This window comes from Salvelinus alpinus, chromosome 12 (assembly GCF_045679555.1).
Source record: "Salvelinus alpinus chromosome 12, SLU_Salpinus.1, whole genome shotgun sequence".
Taxonomy (NCBI): Eukaryota; Metazoa; Chordata; class Actinopteri; order Salmoniformes; family Salmonidae; genus Salvelinus; species Salvelinus alpinus.
In genome coordinates, this window is record NC_092097.1 from 8,297,970 (window position 1) to 8,319,510 (window position 21,541).

General features: G+C 45.0%; 1 protein-coding gene across 1 annotated transcript; it reads right to left on the reverse strand.

Moving 5' to 3' along the window:
* Positions 1–536: 536 nt before the first annotated feature.
* Positions 537–18,056, reverse strand: LOC139535428 (monocarboxylate transporter 1-like). Its single transcript, XM_071334825.1, has 5 exons — positions 17,779–18,056; positions 8,573–8,841; positions 3,496–3,639; positions 1,334–2,119; positions 537–1,223 (listed from the first exon to the last, which is right to left on the reverse strand). Exons 2-5 carry the CDS (start codon positions 8,787–8,789, stop codon positions 964–966), a joined length of 1,407 nt encoding a protein of 468 aa, XP_071190926.1. The 5' UTR covers positions 8,790–8,841; positions 17,779–18,056; the 3' UTR covers positions 537–963.
* Between the last annotated feature and the right edge of the window lie 3,485 nt (positions 18,057–21,541).

Here is a 21,541-nt window from a genome sequence, read left to right on the forward strand (position 1 = left end):
GTGCACAAAGCGAGGTCCATACAAAAATATTTTGTCCAGATCGGTGTGGAAGAACTTGACTGACCTGCACAGAGCCCTGACCTCAACCTCATCGAACACCTTTGTGTTGAATTGGAATGCCTAACTGCGAGTCAGGCCTAATCACCCAACAGTAGTGTCCAACCTCACTAATGCTCTTGTGGCTGAATGGAAGCAAGTCCCCACAGCAATGTTCCAACATCTAGTGCAAAGCATTCCCATAATAGTGCAGGCTGTTATGGCAGCAAAGGGGGGAACCAACTTCATATTAATGCCCATGATTTTGGAATGAGATGTTCGACGAGCAGGTGTCCAAATACTTTTGGTCATGAAGTGTAGAAATCATTTGTTAAAGCAGGAGTAATTGCTGTTAAGTTGTATTGAATAACATTGTGAATACATGTCATATCAAGAGACTACACCTGATTATTCATGTAACTCACTAACAGTGTTACTTTAATTAAGACCAGGTTTTTAGAAATGCTTTCAGAGAGAAAGAAACCTGACATGACAGTGTGAACAAAATATTATACTGATTTATTGAAGCTTCTAAAAGTTCTATAGCCATTCCCTTTTTTCACAGAATATTAAATTGCAGCTATATAAAGTGCAATTATGAAATTCCAAACACAGTATAAACAAATGACCTGTATGTAATCATATTCAAAAATATATCACCACACTTATGCAGAAAATGGACCATCTGGCGGCAGTACATTTCAGTAGAGATTGCATGCCTATATCATACATAAGTGTGTCTTGCTCCAGTCATATTATACGAAAAATACATTATTCAATGACAGAAGCGGAAATGGGGCTGAGAATTATCTTTACATGAAATCTGCTATATGGCAAGGACTTGAACTGAATGAATTTGAAGTCTACTTTATCTAATTGACTGTATTGCGATGACATCAAATTCACACATTCACATGGTAATGAGAGTTAGACTGTGTCTTCTGCAGTTTTTGCCTCATCAAATGCTCTCAACCTGTTGTTGCTGGCTTCTTTGGCAGCAATGTCCTTGTTGGACTCTTCTTCTTTTTCCTCCAGATTAGCCTTCCTTTCCTCCTCCTTTTTCTCTTTGTGCAACAACCGGTAGTTGATACCCATCCCCACAAACAGGAACACACTGGCAATAATAAGGATCACCCCACAGCTCTGGTAGGTGTATCGGTAGTCATTGTAAATGTCTTTGAATTTACCTGTGGAAAAACAAAAGATTCATTCTAAATTGTATCATAAGTTAATAGTCTTTACTTTATATAGAAACAAGGTGCGTAACGAAACTACAAATACGTGTGCACATACTCACCTAGCAAAGGGGGTCCTAACAAGACAGGCCCACACTCCACGATGGTGACCAGTCCCACTGCACTGGAGAAGCGCTGTGTTCCCACCAGGTCCATGAGTGTCTCAAACAGTACCGCACTCAGCCAGCCGAAGGCAAAGCCAAAGAAGATGGCGTAGATAACAAAGCCTGTGTAGTCCACGGAGATGGGCGCCAGGACGTGGCACACGCCATTCAACAGCACAGAGCAGGCAAAGAAGTACTGCACCCTGGGTCGTATCCACTTGGTATTGGCCACAATGCCCATAGAGGGCCGGGCCACCATGTCCACAAAGGCCAGGACAGACAGCAGGAAGGCTGCTTTCTCTTTGGGGATGTCCCTGCTCTTGGCGAAGTTACTAAGGAACACCAGTGGGGAGAAGAGGCCAAAGAACATGATGACGTTACCCATGAGATAGAGCACGAAGCCCCGGTGTTTGAACAGCGAGAGGTCAATAAAACTGTTGCACTTCTGCCCACACGTCATACTTTCTTTGGCAACATCTTCACTTTTCAAGGAAGACTGTGGTTTTGGTTCGATGGGTCTCATGAGAGAGCCAGCCACGCAGCAGTTGAACAGCAGGCCTCCCAGGATGAGGAAGCTGCCCCTCCAGCCAAACTGGTCAAAGAGCCAACTGTTGAGAGGGGCCAGGGTGGACAGGAACACCGGGCTACCTGCCATGGCGATTCCATTGGCGATGGGCCGCTTATGGTAGAAGTACTTCCCAATCATAGTAAGGGCCGGGTTCAGATTGAATGCCAGTCCCAAGCCTGTTGAAATAAATTTATAACAGTTCAAAAAATATTTATGTTTCGTGAATTCCCATTGGTTTTAGTCTAGACACAGGATACTAGAGTGGTGATAGAGTTCCTAAAGAGTTCCCTAGAGGGCGATAAAGGTCCTTAACATAAAAAACAAATTGTGATCATAAATGAAAGAGGCCTACCTCTGACAAACGTTGAAACAGTACTCATACTTAAGTAAAAGTAAAGATAACTTAACCTCGGATCTGACCCTTTTTTCAATTTTCACCTAAAATGACATGCCCATATCTAACTGCCTGTAGCTCAGGACATGCATATTCTTGATACCATTTGAAAGAAAACACATTGAAGTTTGTGGAAATGTGAAATTAATGTAGGAGAATATAACACATTAGATCTGGTAAAAGATAATACAAAGAAAAAAACATGAGTTTTTTTGTATTTTTTGTACCATCATCTTTGAAATGAAAGAGAAAGGCCATAATGTATTATTCCAGGCCAGGCGCAATTTAGACTTTGAGCACTAGATGGCAGCAGTGTATGTGCAACGTTTTAGATTGATCCAATGAACCTTTGAATATCTGTTCAAAATGTTGTATCAAGACCACCCAAATGTGCCTAATTGGTTTATTCATGCATTTTCAAGTTCATAATTTTGCACTCTCCTCAAGCAATAACATAGTATTCTTTCACTGTAATAGCTACTGTAAATTGGACAGTGCAGTTAGATGTATCTAGAAAGCTTTCTGCCAATATCAAATATGTCTATGCCCTGGATTTTTTGGTTTTGTTTCAATCTCATGCTAATCACATTAGCTCAACCGTCCCGTGGGGATGGGGGGGGGGGGGACCGATCCTGTAGATGTTAGAAAATTACTCACGTACAAGTGACCCAGCAAAACACAACTTGAGTAAAAGACTCAAATATCTGGTTTTAAATGTACTTAAGTACGGTGGTGGAAAAAGTACTCAATTGTCATAAAAGTAAAACGTAAAAGGAAATGCTTATACATCAAGTTCCTTATATTACGCAAACTAGACCGCACAATTTTTTCTTTCTTTTTTCTTTCTTTTATTTACGGACAGCCAGTGGCACACTCCAACACTCAGACATAAAAAAGTATTTATGTTTAGTGAGTCCGCCAGATCAGAAGCAGTAGGGATTACAACGCGTTATATTGATATTTGTGTGAATTGGACCATATTGTTGTCCTGCCTGAGCAAGTATTTTTGGGTGTGAGGGAAAATGTTTGGGAGTAAAAAGTACATATTGTCTTTAGGAATGTAGTTGTCAAAAATATAAATAGTAAAGTACAGATACCCCACAAATCTACCTAAGTAGTACTTCAAAGTATTTTTCTTAGTTACTTTAGATCACTGACCTCCGACCACTCCCACACAGAAGTACAGTCCTTCCACTGAGTTGCAGAAGGAGGCAGAAATCAGTCCACACCCAGACAGGAATCCTCCACACATCATGACTGGACGACTCCCATACTTATTAACCAGAATACTGCTGATAGGACCTGAGACAAACACACACGTCACAAATTACAAATGCAATACCAAACAGTCAAGATGGTTCACGTGTTGGGAAAAGTCACATTAGGCAACTATGCCCAAGCAAAACTGACTATACCATTATGACTATTGAAATAAAAATTTGACAACCTCTATAGGATGGCAGAATCACATTTTGAATCCCTTTCTCTTTATTAACATGGTTTTAAATATGTTCATAGGGAAGATTCCTTTCTTTATTCAAAACGTGAAAAAGGGAAATAGTGTATAATAAGAAAATCCAGACAATTTGAGAGAGATGTTATATTTGACCACTAGAGTTCCCCAAAGCCACAGTTCTGAGAAACACCGGTGCAGCCAGAGAATCAACACAACTTGTGCAATGATTTCTCTCACTGCAGCACTGCAGCAATTTCTCTGGTCTAGCAACTGTTCGCAATGCAATCTCACACAAAACAAGACAATCACAATGAAATGATGAGGTGTCGCTACGGTTTGTGTATTCCTAACATATGTGCAATGACAAAAGAAGAAGTCTCTAAAGATCACTTCAAGACAAGGCTACTGTAAAATCCTGCTTCATTCTGCTCTGTGGGTGATAGCGTGTGTGCAGGATGATGTGTGTGTGTGTAAGAGAGAGGTTTTGTTTAGAAAAAGAAAGTACTTGGACACAGGATACAATTAGGACTGAAACCATAAAGTACATTGCATTTTATGTCCACTGTCTCCAAGCAGCATACTTAGCACAACATAAAAACAGTAGAGTAGGCTACACTTAATGCATGCTTCCCAGCCAAAACAGTTTGTGCATATATTATGCTCACATTTGGTGATGTTTTCGTTCGTTTTGGACTTTGGTAAGGGTTTTGTTGGCTGTTCGGGAACACAATTGTTTTTCTAAAGGCCAGTCGAAGTTCGGGAGCCAAAGTCTACACCCCTTCATCGGTGACTGGTCAACATTAGGGGTTCTTCAATAACGTCTTTGTTGTCATTCAACGAGAGACAACTAGTTTTCATGAAAAATACTGCATCAAACATCATGTTAGTCATTTAGCAGACGCTCTTATCCAGAGCGACTTACAGTAGTACTAATGAGTGCATACATTTATCGTACTTTTTCGTACTGTTCCCAAGTGGGAATCAAACCAACAACCATGATGTTGCAAGAGCTATGCTCTACCTACATCTTAATTAGATGTAAAAATGCGCAACTAAGATCTCCTTGGCAAAAAAACGTAAAAATGTATGACAGATTTCTTGAGTTATCTTCGATTAATTGTGACTATTTTGAGGACTGGCTATCGCGTCTCAAAATGGACAAACAGTACTATTGCCGATTTCTTCATTTTTTTTTCCAGCAAAGGTCTTTTAAGGGGATATGCGAGCACACTTTTCGGTTCGCCTAGCCGACATCAGCTAGCCACCAGCCGCACTGAAGCATGGTGACTCCTTTAGGCAGACTCATTCCCTATGGGTATCCTACCATAAGTCCCATGTGATAGTAAATACTATCCCTTCATTTTGAAAGATGGGAACAATACACTGAAAGGGAAATTACCTTTGTCCCACCCATTGTACCACCGATGTCTGAATATACAGTTTATTGTCAAATGATGTGACTTGATAAACATACTCCACATTTTTCTAATCAATGATGGCCTCAGGTTCACCCCACAGTCTACTCCTACAGTACATGCCCTATTATCTTCCCTACTGGAAACATCGGAGGCTGTTCAGGATATCATCATTTTGTTATTGTCTTGGACTGCAACATACTCATTCCATTAAGGTGTGGCTGAATCTGAGGTTTTAGCAACACCAAATTCAAGGTAACTACGGATTATAAACTGAGCCTAACCACAGCTAGCTCACTACACTATGTGAACATATGCCTACTCTCTGTCTGCATGCCCACCCTCTGTCTGGCTTACAACAACAGGGCCTAAATGGGAGCGAAGATCGACGTGGAAGATGCTTCAGCCTCCCTGCCAAATCTCGGCACCACTGAAGGAACCTAAATAGAATGTGACAGTTTTTATTTAGAGGTTGTCCAGACTCATTTGCCAGCTCGGAACACGACAAAGGCTTCTTAGATTCTAATGCAGGCGAGGCTAAACTCCAACAAAGAGCCTGTCCCCTACCTTTACAAAGATGAGCTGGTGAGGGGGGGGAAAGTCTGAGGTAGCTTATTACCAAACCTGACAATGTAAGACATTATGAGAAGGATAGGTAAGGGGACAAGAGGACTACGTCCCATTATTCAGTGACTGTATTGATTTTCCATAACATGATTTTTTTCATAGCCTTCATGGATGACACACAAATACTATTCAATACATTGTTATGGCAACTTACAGTTAAATAGGGCAAGCAACACAAGCCATTTTCTGTTGCGCAAGAACGCCTACATATCAAAAATGTTACATGTATGGATTGCCACTGTGCTGCTGCTTGGTCTTTGGGAGTCTAGGCAGGTTACTGATAAGTACTTCAAGACAACAGTAAAAAAAGGTAATTCTAAAGACAATTGATTCCAATGACTCATTGAACTACAATCTAGAAGAACACATATTGTGTGCTGTGTACCGTTGGCCATCACCCCCATTTTAAGGCTTGCCAGGACTGGGTCGGAGACGTCATTAGGGTCTGAGTCTGACAGGGCCTGTGTATTCTGGTCCTGTAGAGGGGTTAGAGGTAAGCCCACACAGTAATGTGTTCCTCATCATGCACAGGCAGTGATGTGTCCAGAACCTAGCTAACAGGCAACCTAGTCAGAGCTCAGAGAGGGAGAACTGGAATCTACTGGGAACCATCTGAGACAATCTTACTGCATGACCCGGTGACCTGGCTTTCTCCCATGCAGCTCCTGAATGTGTGCCTGAGCTAGGTGTTATCTTTTGAAGGAATGTACTGCTGAACAATAAATAGCAGTGATTCACTGATCTGGTGGGGGGCAGCCACGGCAGCTTTGTACTTCAGTAGGTTAATGACTGCTTATCCGTCTGAGTGGACTAAACTTACACACATGATGCCGGTCGCTTATATACTAAATTAGGAATATGGTTCCGAAATCATTCAAGAATTCATAAAGTGCTGCTATTGCTGAAGCTTGACTTACTATACTGTGTATATAGTTTGTGCTACTACACGTGAAACATACCGGCACTAATCCTCTCATGAGTTCAGTGTTTTGGTAATTACTCGTACAGTTGTATTTCTTACACATTATTGTAAACAGGCACTACTACTAAGCCGGCTGAAAACGCTGGCAATTTGTGCAGTTAATAACAATGCTTAGTAACTTTTATGAGACAACACCGCGCCAGTTTATTACGTTCATCTCCCCTCCTGGAGAGAAAACAGACAATGCCGACAACAAAGCTTTGTTGTCTGACGCCAGACCTCGTCTTGAGGGACAAGGAGCATGAGAAGGAGAGTCCCTCTGATTACTGTTCTGTGTGTGTGTGTTGAATGTCATGCAGATGAAAAGAGGTGTATCACCGGTTCACTGGGCAGACCTGTTTAACATCACCCAGCATTTGATTCACCCCAGTCCCCGCTGGTACAGGAAGCCAGACCAACCGACACACTCACATTGGTCTGCCTGACTTTCATGTTGGCCATTTCATCTCCTCAGCCTCAGATGTCACCTGGGACAACATTGACGTGATCAGAGCAGTAACAAGCACACTGGAAAGAGAGGAACCACATCCACAGAGACTCAGGAGACAGATACCGTTGCACTGTTAAAGACGATGCTTCTGAAGAGTAAAAGCATTCCCATTTCGTTTAATTTCAAAGACAGTGGTTTGATTCAGGCCTCGCCGTCTCGTTTTGGACAATACACTTCATCTTGATGTGGTGCCCAGTGACCTCACTCCACATAGTCAATGAGTGGGAAACTATAGGAGCTCTGTGTGACTGAAGAAAAGAAGGTGCATGAACGGTCCACTGAGCAAAAGGTAGAGTGTATTCTTCAATCGCATTCGCACTGAAAGGTATACCGAGAATACGGAGGCCTAACATAGGCTTCCAGATCCATTCATGTCAAAAGGAGCAGTCAGAGCATGAAGGGTGACGGTAGACATTTTCTAAGCTGTTCTCGTATCTATCATTCACATTTTTTTTTGCATCAAATGAAACATCTAAAAGAAGGCCAAGTTGAAGTTTCAAAAGTCTCAAACGTCATCTTGAGAGCTGTAGGAGGATATGGTGCGACACGATTTGGGACACGTGCTTAATGATCTACAGTAGTTAAAAGGGTGTCAGTAGCACTTTAAAAGGGATCTTCACCATTCCCTTCATGGGATTACCAAGCTTTAGTTGGACACTATTGAGGTGTTCAGCAGCTGTTATTACTGATGACAATATCAATGTAGCTAATGTGCTCTTAGGCAGCGGTTACACGCTGCCAACAACAGGTCTGGGTTGAAGTAGCGTTTGTTTCCTATAAAATATTTTAGCTGTGCTTGATTGAGTTTGCCTGGTGCAATGGAACCAATTAAATGGTCTCTTGGTCCGTTCCCTGCCAAGGCTCAATCAAAAGCTCAATGCATTGGAAAGAAAGCAAATACCCTTTGAACCCAGGTCTGTTACACAATGCTCCACTACTCACTCTGGCTGTGCATCTTACAGCTCACTTCTGCTACACACTATCTCATCACACTAGCTCTCCCTACTGGGAAATTAACACATTCCGTTTGCAATTCTAATATGTTCCATGGCATGTAAAATTTGTAATGTATTTAGGAACAGAAAATACACTCCATTCTTGCTTTTCAGGCGTTTGTGAAAGCAAAGATGGTTGGAGTACACTTTGAACATGTTAGAATTTAATTTGTGTGAAAAAATATGTTATTGTGTTATTACTGTATATCGGAAAACGTTCTTAACATGTACATTTCTGGGAGTGGTGTACTATTCCATCTTCCAGCTCACCTCCAGCGTACATGACCGCCAGCATGATGGAGGAGATCCAGGACACCTGGCTGCTGGAGCAGTTGAATATCACCTCAATCTCCTTGAAGAAGACGGTGATGGACTTGGGAAAGGCAAAGGAGAAGCCGATGGAGATGAAGGCTCCCACCACCACCGCCCAGCCCCAGCCCCCCTCTGGAGGGGTGTACCCCTGGGGTCCTCCGGTTGTAGGCGGCATGGCTGCTGCTCACCAAGCTCCTCTGCACAGGACCCTACACAGCAATGGGCACCTGTTGGAGAAAGACGAATAAAGTTTTCAGAAACATATCATCATTTAAACAAAGCTAGAACTGTATGTTTTTTTTTTATGAATCAAACTATGTTTAACAATGTTTCACGAAGTGAACATGAACATTAATCACAAAAGTAAATATGTATGTTCAAGGAAGGCTTTTTCTTTACTGTTAAGGTCAGATCAATTAAAATATAATTTCATTTGTCACATGCTTTGGAAAGAACAGGTGTAGACTAAAGGTGAAATGCTTACTTACGGGCCCTTCTCAACAATGCAGAGAGAAAGAAAATAGAGAAATAATAGAAAAGTAAAAAACATGTCAATTTCTTTTGGCCCGTGCTGATGACATCTATATAGGTCCACTAATTCAGGACTAGTAAATGCCCAGTCCACTACTTTTGTGATAAAAAAAAAACTACATGTATTTGAGTGTTTACTAGCATTTGTAACGTGAGTCTGATAATTATCTGTACAAAACAGTTAATCTGATAATAGTTGTGGAATATAAACAATTCTTGCTTGGTCTAACTGAAATGGTCTATTCATTTATTTTCCATAGATGCTTTTATTCAGAGCAGCTTACCATAGTGAGTGTGTCACAATGGCGTGTATAAGTGGCAGAGGAAGTCAGGCGCAGGAGAGTCAAATAGAGTGTAGAATGGAGTACTTTAATTAAAGTCCCAGTAATCTGCTCCATAACACTCACGGAAAAAATATAAAACAAATCTGGGTACGAAGACCCGTCGCACACCTATACACAATCAACATAACACTTGACAACGAACAATCTCTGACAAACACATGAAGGGAAACAGAGGGTTAAATACACAACAGGTAATGAATGGGATTGACAACAGGTGTGTGGGAAGACAAGACAAAACCAATGGAAAATGAAAAATGGATCGATGATGGCTAGAAGACCGGTGAAGTCGACCGCCGAACACCGCCCGGACAAGGAGAGGCAACGACTTCGGCAGAAGTCGTGACATTACCCCCCCCTGACGCGCGGCTCCAGCAGCGCGTCGACACCGGCCTCGGGGACGACCCGGAGGGCGAGGTGCAGGGCGATCCGGATGGAGGCGGTGGAATTCTTTTAACATGGAAGGATCTAAAACGTCCTCCACCGGAACCCAGCATCTCTCCTCCGGCCCGTACCCCTCCCAGTCCACGAGGTACTGAAGGCCCCTCGCCCGACGTCTCGAATCCAAAATGGATCGAATAGCGTACGCCGGGACCCCCTCGATGTCTAGAGGAGGCGGAGGAACTTCACGCACTTCAGCCTCCTGGAGCGGGCCAGCCACCACCGGCCTGAGGAGAGACACATGGAACGAGGGGTTAATACGGTAATTAGTGGGCAGTTGTAATCTATAACATACCTCGTTCACTCTCCTCAGGACTTTAAACGGCCCCACAAACCGCGGACACAGCTTCCGGCAGAGCAGGCGGAGGGGCAGGTTTCGGGTCGAGAGCCAGACCCTGTCCCCTGGTGCGAACACCGGGGCCTCACTGCGGCGACGGTCTGCGCCAATTTTCTGGCGCCTTATGGCACGCTGAAGGTGGACGTGGGCTGCCTCCCAAGTTTCCTCAGCGTGCCGAAACCAATTGTCCACCGCAGGAGCTTCGGTCTGACTCTGATGCCAAGGAGCCAGAACCGGCTGATACCCTAATACACATTGAAAAGGGGTAAGGTTAGTGGAGGAGTGACGTAGCGAGTTCTGGGCTATCTCTGCCCAGGGCACGAACTTCGCCCACTCCCCTGGCCGGTCCTGGCAATAGGACCGCAGAAACCTGCCCACATCCTGGTTAACTCTCTCCACCTGCCCATTACTCTCGGGGTGAAAACCTGAGGTAAGACTAACCGAGATCCCCAGACGTTCCATGAACGCCTTCCAGACCCTTGACGTGAACTGGGGACCCCGATCAGACACTATATCCTCAGGCACCCCATAATGCCGGAAAACATGTGTAAACAGAGCCTCCGCAGTTTGTAAGGCCGTAGGGAGACCGGGCAAAGGGAGAAGACGACAGGACTTAGAGAACCGATCCACAACGACCAGGATCGTGGTGTAACCCTGTGAAGGTGGAAGATCAGTCACAAAATCCACTGACAGGTGCGACCACGGCCGTTGAGGAACGGGTAAAGGTAAAAGCTTACCTCTAGGCAGGTGTCTAGGAGCCTTGCACTGGGCGCACACCGAACAGGAGGAAACATAAATCCTCACGTCCTTAGCTAAAGTGGGCCACCAGTACCTTCCATCAAGACAGCGCATCGTCCGACCTATCCCAGGATGACCAGAGGAGGGTGATGTGTGAGCCCAATAGATCAATCGGTCGCGGACAGCAGACGGAACGTACAGACGACCAGCTGGACACTCAGGAGGAGAGGGCTCTGCACGTGACGCCCGCTCAATGTCCGCGTCCAGCTCCCACACTACTGGCGCCACCAAACACGACTCTGGGAGTATGGGAGTGGGATCCATGGGTCGCTCCTCTGTGTCATACAGCCGAGACAATGCGTCTGCCTTGACGTTCTGGGAGCCTGGTCTGTAAGTAAGCGTAAACACAAAACGAGTGAAAAACATGGCCCACCTTGCCTGGCGAGGATTTAGTCTCTTCGCCTGCCGGATGTACTCCAGATTGCGGTGGTCAGTCCAGATGAGAAAAGGGTGATTAGCCCCCTCAAGCCAATGCCTCCACACCTTCAAGGCTTTTACGACAGCTAACAGCTCTCGGTCCCCCACATCATAGTTACGCTCCGCCGGGCTGAGCTTCTTCGAAAAGAAAGCACAGGGGCGAAGCTTCGGTGGCACACCCGAACGCTGAGAGAGCACTGCTCCTATCCCAGCTTCGGATGCGTCCACCTCTACTATGAATGGCAAAGAGGGATCCGGATGAGCCAACACAGGCGCCGAGGTAAACAGAGCCTTCAGTTTACCAAAAGCCCTATTCGCCTCGGCCGACCACTGCAAGCGCACCGGTCCCCCCTTTAGCAGTGAGGTAATGGGAGCTGCAACCTGACCAAAACCCCGGATAAATCTCCGGTAGTAATTGGCAAACCCTAAAAAACGCTGCACCTCCTTTACCGTGGTTGGAGTCGGCCAATTACGCACGGCTGTAATGCGGTCGCTCTCCATTTCCACTCCTGAAGTGGAAATCTGATGCCCTAGGAAGGAGATGGATTGTTGGAAGAACAAGCATTTCTCAGCCTTGACATATAAATCATGCTCCAACAGGCGACCAAGCACCCTGCGCACCAAGGACACATGCTCAGCGCGTGTAGCAGAGTATATCAAAATATCATCAATATACACCACTACACCCTGCCCGTTCAGGTCCCTGAAGATCTCATCTACAAACGATTGGAAGACTGATGGAGCATTCATCAACCCATATGGCATGACCAGGTACTCATAATGACCTGAGGTGGTGCTAAATGCCGTCTTCCACTCATCACCCCTCCTAATACGCACCAGATTGTACGCACTCCTGAGATCCAATTTTGTGAAGAAGCGGGCCCCGCGCATTGACTCCATTACTGTATTGATCAAAGGTAGCGGGTAACTATATTTTACCGTGATTTTATTAAGGTCTCGATAATCAATGCACGGGCGTAAACCGCCATCCTTCTTCTTCACAAAAAAGAAACTCGAAGAGGCGGGTGAAATGGATGGCTTAATGAACCCCTGACGCAGGGATTCAGAGATATAATTATCCATAGCCACTGTCTCCGCTTGCGACAGAGGATACACATGACTCCTGGGATATGCAGCGTCTACCAGGAGATCTATCGCACAATCCCCCTGTCGATGGGGTGGTAATTGAGTCGCCTTCTTTTTACAGAAGGCGAGTGCCAAATCGGCATATTCTGAGGGAATGCGCACGGTGGAAACCTGGTCTGGACTTTCCACCGTAGTAGCACCAACGGAAACCCCTACACACCTACCTGAGCACTCTCGCGACCACCCCGTGAGAGCCCTCTGTGGCCAAGAAACAGTGGGGTTATGAGTAGTTAACCAGGGTAGGCCTAACACCACAGAATACGCAGGGGAATCAATAAGGAAAAGACTAATCTTCTCCTTGTGACCCTCCTGCGTTATCATAGACAAAGGTGCGGTGACCTCCCTGATAAACCCTGACCCTATTGGTCGACTATCTAAGGCATGAATAGGGAAAGGCATATCCACAGAAACAACAGGAATCCCTAAACTATGAGCAAAATTTTTATTAATGAAATTCCCAGCCGCGCCTGAATCTACTAGCGCCTTATACTGGGAATGCAGGGAAAAATCCGGAAAGGTGACAGAGACAAACATAAGTGCAGCAGAGGGCTCTGGATGAGTATGGTGCCTACTCACCTGGGGTGATGCCAGAGTGCCCTGCCTGCCTTCTCTATTCCCAGAGGAACCAACCCGGCACCGATCAGCAGTGTGATCTCTGCGATCATAGATGGTGCTCGAGCGGGTACCCCCTCCGGTCTCCCTGCGCACCATCCCTCCCAATTCCATAGGTTCGGGAGAGAGAGTGCGGGAGGATGGAACAACCAGACCCCGATCTAGACGTCCCCGAGTAGCCAGCATGTTGTCCAGCCTGATGGACATATCCACCAGTTGGTCGAAGTTGAGGGTGGTGTCTCTACAGGCCAGCTCCCGACGGACGTCCTCGCGTAGACTACAACGGTAGTGGTCGATCAGGGCCCTGTCGCTCCATCCAGCGCCGGCAGCCAAAGTCCTAAACTCCAACGCGAACTCCTGAGCACTCCTCTTCCCCTGCCTCAGATGATAGAGGAGCTCACCTGCTGCTCTGCCTTCGGATGGGTGGTCGAATACCTTCCGGAAATGGCAGATGAGCTCCTCAAAATGGTCCAACACCTTATCCTCTCCACACACAGCGTTGGCCCACTCCAGGGCTTTCCCGGTAAGGCATGAGACGAGGGCGAAGCTTTTCTCACGGTCTGATGGTACTGGAGAGACCGTGGCCAGATACAAGTTCAGTTTTAGGAGAAAACCCTGGCAGCTGGCAGTATCTCCATTGTATCCCGTGGGTAGGGATAACTGGATCCTGTTCTGTTCCGGAGGATAAAAAACGTTCAAAGGAATTCCAGGTGGTGGTGGAGGTACTGGACAAGCTCCCTGTCTCTCCCAGCGGTCCATACTCTGGACAATGCGATCCATGGCAGCGCACAGACTGTCAATCTCCGCCGCGTGTTCCAGGACGCGTTCCTCAACCTCCATTAGCGAAGTGCCTCCTCCTGCTGACTTCATTTTTTATGGTCAGAGATTCTGTCACAATGGCGTGTATAAGTGGCAGAGGAAGTCAGCCGCAGGAGAGTCAAATAGAGTGTAGAATGGAGTACTTTAATTAAAGTCCCAGTAATCTGCTCCATAACACTCACGGAAAAAATATAAAACAAATCTGGGTACGAAGACCCGTCGCACACCTATACACAATCAACACAACACTTGACAACGAACAATCTCTGACAAACACATGAAGGGAAACAGAGGGTTAAATACACAACAGGTAATGAATGGGATTGACAACAGGTGTGTGGGAAGACAAGACAAAACCAATGGAAAATGAAAAATGGATCGATGATGGCTAGAAGACCGGTGAAGTCGACCGCCGAACACCGCCCGGACAAGGAGAGGCAACGACTTCGGCAGAAGTCGTGACAGAGTGCTTACATGTTCATACTTTTTTGTACTGGTCCCTCATGGGAATTGAACCCACAACCATAGCATTGCAAGCAGAATGCTCTACCAACTGAGCCACATCCTCACATCACAGCATTACAAACCACTTGATGTCTCAATTACTGTATTGTAACAACTCTTACAATTCCAACTATTGAATCCCGCAGGATATGGTTCTTAATTATACAACTACCTTTTTTTTTGCCAAAGTGGAGATGATTTTTTAGGCCCTACTTTTGGGAGAAAAAATGTTTTATTCCAAAAAGTATATATTTTTTATTCAGATTTTTCAGGGGGTCCTGCAGCACCGTCAGCACCCCTACTTCCCGCGGCTATGTTTGGTAGATATCACAGGTGTGTCATGGTAATTTGCTTCAGTGAATTAATGTTAATTAATGTTAATGTTGCAACAAGAACTAAATATCAAACAGCGAGAGGGGTAAGGCATGCATAAAAATGTCCTGTTAACATCAATGGCTTGATCGTGTAAATGTTGACTTAAACGGGCAATCAGCAGTTGCTTATTCACGTACAAACGCTTCATGAGCTTAGTTCAACTGTCGTACCTCATCAGAGCCCAAAATATACGCTTGTTTTACTCCGACGTTTGTAAACAAAGTCAATCTAAATGAACAGGCTCCACTGCCTGTTTGTTTACATTTTGGTAAGAAGCCTCAAAACATGGTTAAAACGAAACGATCATTTTGAAATCATGGATGGTCAGTCCTTGCATCCATAGTTCCGTCTATGAATTTGATAGAGGTTACATTTCTCCAGCCACACCCTTCAGCTTCTTACCAAAACAGGGTTTTAGGGAGTTCGCTTTGTTATTGGTTTAACTGCTGATTGCCCCTTTAAATAGTTCCAACTTTAGGCCATGATTATTTCTTAGCAGTGTATGAAACGCAGAATCCATGACTTCATCCTCCGTATTTCACAAGTAAATGGATGAATTTGATTTGCCAAAAAGATGCATCCTAAAAAGCCCAATATTGACTGTGTGGGTGCCATTTCTGGAGCTGCTTTTTACACCTTCTGTAATTCCAGCCGTCCATTATACTCCCACGGCTCCTCAATTCTGAGCTGATGATTACAGGCCCATCTCCAGAGTCACATGGCTTATTGTATTGTTTACACTGGGGAGCCCATCCACGGTGCAAATTGATCAAACCATGAATATATGTTATATTTAGCTTCCTCCAAATCTAAGGGCTATGCTTTCATAAAGAGGGTAATGATTTAGAGCTTCTGCATGTTCTGTGGATAGGACTCTTGATCTAAACAAAGTGATGGCCCTCTGTGGTGGTGAAAACAATATAGGATTAGCAGTTTGTGTATTGTACAGTGGTGCCTCAGCATGTACTGTATCTTTCCAGGGTTTTGAGAAATTGCGACGACAAGCTGAGAGTTGAGCTGGGGTGATATGATTGCATTGATTAAATACTGAAGTCTGGAGGAAAGTGGGGTGTTTTTTTTTCAAAAGCCCATTATTTCTTCCTAACACTGTCCAGACAGAGCTTTGATGCAAAGGTAATGTAATGAGTCAATGACCTACAGTGGGCTTATGTATGACAGCCTCTGAGTTTCTCGTTTGAACACAAACCTTTTTCAGGATGGACTATGTGTTATACAGAAAACCCATTAATATTGGCTACAACATATTGCATGTTGCACAGTGTAACAGGAATTTCCAGGTAAACAAAAAGGAGAGCGGTCGTTGATAATATCAATCAAAGAACTGTCTGTTTTATTACAATTTGCAGCATGGGATTTTAAGGGGGATACCTAGTCAGTTGTACAACTGAATGCATTCAACTGAAAAGGCTGCCATTGGAGTCTCTTAAAGTCATTCACCGTGCCATGCTGGTTTACAATGTTCCTTTGTTAGCGGAGAGAGAGAGAAAGGAAAAATAAGACGGTGTTTCCTATTAACTTCAACTAAACCAGGCCATGCAGTGGTATTGCACAGGGGTTTGCACATATCCAAAGTGCACTTATCAGGAGTGGACTGCACTGTTAATAAATAGGTGTGAGCATGCAATGTACGGGGTGTCCTCTTACAGCCGTCACTTCCTGCCCTGGGAACAAAGGTCAGCAAAAAATATATGTCTCTGTCTGAAAATAGTCTTTACACTTTCAACAGGCAGTCTCTTCTCAATCCTTACATGTTTGTGCTAGAGCACAGGGCACACACGCCGTGTACACTTTGTACATTCTGTGCATGGGGTCAAGGAGTTCGTCGAGTCCCACACGGACAACATTGTGTAATGATATTCTGTTTCAATTTATGAATGGAGGAGAAAATCAGGACAAAGACAATAATGTATATTAACGATTTATAAACACATCAAGGTTATAAATAATGAAATAAACAAGGGTGGCAATTTCCTCCACTCAAGAAGACTGAAAACTTTGCAGACTCTGGAGTTGAAAACTCAATTTGATCCTGCTTTCTAGGTTTACCATGTGCAGCCAGCATGCATGGAGGATGAAATATGAGTCAGGGGAACAGGGGGAATGGAGAATGGCCCCCTCATTGGCTAAAGTTCTGTAATAAGCAGCCAAAGTGGGAGGCCTGACAGTGCCACTTGAGATGGAATATGCTGCTTCAAATGTGCCAGCGGCACATGTGCTCGGCGCTAGAGGATATTAGCTGTGCCACAACAAGGTCTATGTCTTATCTTATACAAGGTTCAATCCCTAGCAGACATCTTGTCGCTTCATAGAGGCACACAAGCCCGGTGATCAGAAGCCCCAGGACTTTAAGCGAACATGGCCCCCCAAATGGATGTGTGACTAACAGAAACTAATGTGGATCAGGTCAGGACAAAAGTTGGGTTGTTGGACCAATATGCTCTTCTAAAGCCTACGATATAAGCAGTGGAATTTAGGTGTAGAAGGCTTGTTAGGAATGAGTTGGAGAGTTCAGGTCCTGGCCTATGGTTTTGTAGTAGGTGATCCCCATTGATTTCCATTGCAGCCATGCCTCAAACATCCTCCTCAATACCATAATGACCCCAAAGTGAGCCATCATGATCATGGCCATCTGTCAATGCTTTTCAGGGCATGAACAGTGAAAGAAATTGCCATGATTTTTTTCCTCCCCCGTCACTCACATAACAACCTGACATACTGTATGTGTCACATCAAACGTATAAGTGAGATGCCCCTTTCTTTTCCCACGTCTACAAATCGACATCTCAGAGCTAATGCAGATGGATGTATGGGTTGCATCTTACCTTGCCAGCAGCTCTTTCTAAATCCAGATGAGCTCTGCAGGCTGAGATGGGGAGCTCTCACTGAGGCACTTCAGCGCAGGACAGACTGCATACTATACTATATCCTAAGTGGATCTGTGGAAGAAGCAGAGACCTCTGCAGAAGTCTGGTCCAGAAAGTCTGAGAGACAGTCCCAAACTATAATTAATACTTCAGAGTCAGCATAAGGGCTAGCCTGTGAAGTGGAAGTGAAGTGGACAAAAGTTTAGTTCATTCAGTGGCCAGATCAAGCTGGGCCGGCCAAGGCACTAGAGTGCTAATGGGTGAGGTCAGTCCAGCCAGCCTCTTATTGGTTGTTTGAAGATTAGAGCCATGCCCCTGAAATGTTTTCCCCTCCTCCTTGTCATGTGTCTCCACTCCAGCCCACACCAACTGTAGTACTGACCCTACAGGAGACATCAAACAGTGGGATACACACTAAAGTCTGGGCTTAAAAATCAAATTAAATGTATTGGTCACATACATATATTTAAACAGATGTTATTGCAGTTGTAGCAAAATGCTTGTGTTCCTAGCTCCAACAGTGCAACAGTTTCTAACAATTCACAACAATACACACACATCTAAAAGTATAAGAATGGAATTAAGAAATATATAAATATTAGGAGGATCAATGTCGGATAGGCATGAACTAAATACAGAATAGAATACAGTATATACAGTGGGGAGAACAAGTATTTGATACACTGCCGATTTTGCAGGTTTTCCTACTTACAAAGCATGTAGAGGTCTGTAATTTTTATAATAGGTACACTTCAACTGTGAGAGACGGAATCTAAAACAAAAATCCAGAAAATCACATTGTATGATTTTTAAGTAATTAATTTGCATTTTATTGCATGACATAAGTATTTGATCACCTACCAACCAGTAAGAATTCCGGCTCTCACAGACCTGTTAGTTTTTCTTTAAGAAGCCCTCCTGTTCTCCACTCATTACCTGTATTAACTGCACCTGTTTGAACTCGTTACCTGTATAAAAGACACCTGTCCACAACCTCAATCAAACAGACTCCAACCTCTCCACAATGGCCAAGACCAGAGAGCTGTGTAAGGATATCAGGGTTAAATTGTAGACCTGCACAAGGCTGGGATGGGCTACAGGACAATAGGCAAGCAGCTTGGTGAGAAGGCAACAACTGTTGGCGCAATTATTAGAAAATGGAAGAAGTTCAAGATGATGGTCAATCACCCTCGGTCTGGGGCTCCATGCAAGATCTCACCTCGTGGGGCATCAATGATCATGAGGAAGGTGAGGGATCAGCCAGAACTACACGGCAGGACCTGGTCAATGACCTGAAGAGAGCTGGGACCACAGTCTCAAAGAAAACCATTAGTAACACACTACGCCGTCATGGATTAAAATCCTGCAGCGCACGCAAGGTCCCCCTGCTCAAGCCAGCGCATGTCCAGGCCCGTCTGAAGTTTGCCAATGACCATCTGGATGATCCAGAGGAGGAATGGGAGAAGGTCATGTGGTCTGTTGAGACAAAAATAGAGCTTTTTGGTCTAAACTCCACTCGCCGTGTTTGGAGGAAGAAGAAGGATGAGTACAACCCCAAGAACACCATCCCAACCGTGAAGCATGGAGGTGGAAACATCATTCTTTGGGGATGCTTTTCTGTAAAGGGGACAGGACGACTGCACCGTATTGAGGGGAGGATGGATGGGGCCATGTATCGCGAGATCTTGGCCAACAACCTCCTTCCCTCAGTAAGAGCATTGAAGATGGGTCGTGGCTGGGTCTTCCAGCATGACAACGACCCAAAACACACAGCCAGGGCAACTAAGGAGTGGCTCCATAAGAAGCATCTCAAGGTCCTGGAGTGGCCTAGCCAGTCTCCAGACCTGAACCCAATAGAAAATCTTTGGAGGGAGCTGAAAGTCCGTATTGCCCAGCGACAGCCCCGAAACCTGAAGGATCTGGAGAAGGTCTGTATGGAGGAGTGGGCCAAAGCCCTGCTGCAGTGTGTGCAAACCTGGTCAAGAACTACAGGAAACGTATGATCTCTGTAATTGCAAACAAAGGTTTCTGTACCAAATATTAAGTTCTGCTTTTCTGATGTATCAAATACTTATGTCATGCAATAAAATGCAAATTAATTACTTAAAAATCATACAATGTGATTTTCTGGATTTTTGTTTTAGATTCCGTCTCTCACAGTTGAAGTGTACCTATGATAAAAATTACAGACCTCTACATGCTTTGTAAGTAGGAAAACCTGCAAAATCGGCAGTGTATCAAATACTTGTTCTCCCCACTGTACATATGAGATGAGTAAAGCAGTATGTAAACATCATTAGTGGTCAGTGATTCCACGTCTATCTATATAGGGCAGCAGCCTCTAAGGTGCAGTGTTGAGTAGCCGGGTGGTAGCCGGCTAGTGATGGCGCTTTAACAGTCTGATGGCCTTAAGATAGAAGCTGTTTTTCAGTCTCTCAGTCCCAGCTTTGATGCATCTGTACTGACCTCGCCTTCTGGATGATAGAGGGACGAACAGGCCGTCGCTAGGGTGGCTGAGCTCCTTGATGATCTTTTTGCATTCCTGTGACATAGGGTGCTGTAGGTGTCCTGGAGGGCAGGCAGTGTGTCCCCGGTGATGCATTGGGCAGACCGTACCACACTCTGAAGAGCCCTGCGGTTGCGGGCGGTGCAGTTGGCCGTACCAGGCGGTCATACAGCCCGACAAGATGCTCTCAAATGTGCAAGATGCTCTCAATTTTTTTTCTGCCTCCTGAGGTTGAAGAGGCGCTGTTGCGCCTTCTTCACCACACAGACTGTGTGGGTGGAACAATTCAGATTGTCAGTGATGTGTACGCCGAGGAACTTGAAGCTTTCCACCTTCTCCACTGCGGTCCCGTCAATGTGGATAGGGGCATGCTCCCTCTGCTGTTTCCTGAAGTCCACGATCAGCTCCACCGTTTTCTTGATGTTAAGGGAGAGGTTATTTCCTGGCAGCACTCCACCAGGGCCCTCACCTCCCTGTAGGCTGTTTCGTCATTGTTGGTAATCAGGCCTACTACTGTAGTGTCGTCTGCAAACTTGATGATTGAGTTGGAGGTGTGCATGGCTACACAGTCATGGGTGAATAGGGAGTACAGGAGGGGCTGAGCACTTACCCTTGTGGGGCCCCTGTGTTGAGGATCAGCTAAGTGGAGGTGTTGTTTCCTACCTTCACCACCTGGGGGCGGCCAGTCAGGAAGTCCAGGACCCAGTTGCACAGCGCGGGGTTCAGACCCAGGGCACAGAGCTTAATGATAGGTTGGAGGGTACTAGCCAAGCTATAGTCAAGGAACAGCATTCTGGCATAGGTATTCCTCTTGTCCAGATGGGATAGGGCAGTGTGCAGTGTGATGGCGATTGCATTATCTTTGGATCTATTGGGCGGTAAGCAAACTGAAGTGGGTCTAGAGTCAGGTAAGGTAGAGGTGACATGATCTTTAACAACGGGGCAATAGTAATTTAGTTCAGTTACCTTTGCTTTCTTGGGTACAGGAACAATGGAGGACATCTTGAAGCAAGTGGGGACAGCAGACTGGGATAGGGAGAGAATGAATATGTCCATAAACACTCCAGTCAGCTGGTCTGCGCATGCTTAAGAGATAACATTGTTGTTGACCATTGATTTCATTCATCATTTCATGTGGAGGAATGGAACTGTTTTTCTGGCTGATTTGTGCTTACAGTGAATGTATTTTTGTATTTTAATATATATACACAGTTG

Coding starts and splice junctions, on each gene's coding strand:
- LOC139535428 (XM_071334825.1), bottom strand. CDS start 8,789: ATGCCGCCTACAACCGGAGGACCCCAGGGGTACACCCCTCCAGAGGGG. Junction 2,120..3,495: donor CTGTGTGGGAGTGGTCGGAG/GTCAGTGATCTA, acceptor TTATTTCAACAG/GCTTGGGACTGGCATTCAAT. Junction 1,224..1,333: donor GTTAGGACCCCCTTTGCTAG/GTGAGTATGTGC, acceptor GTTTTTCCACAG/GTAAATTCAAAGACATTTAC.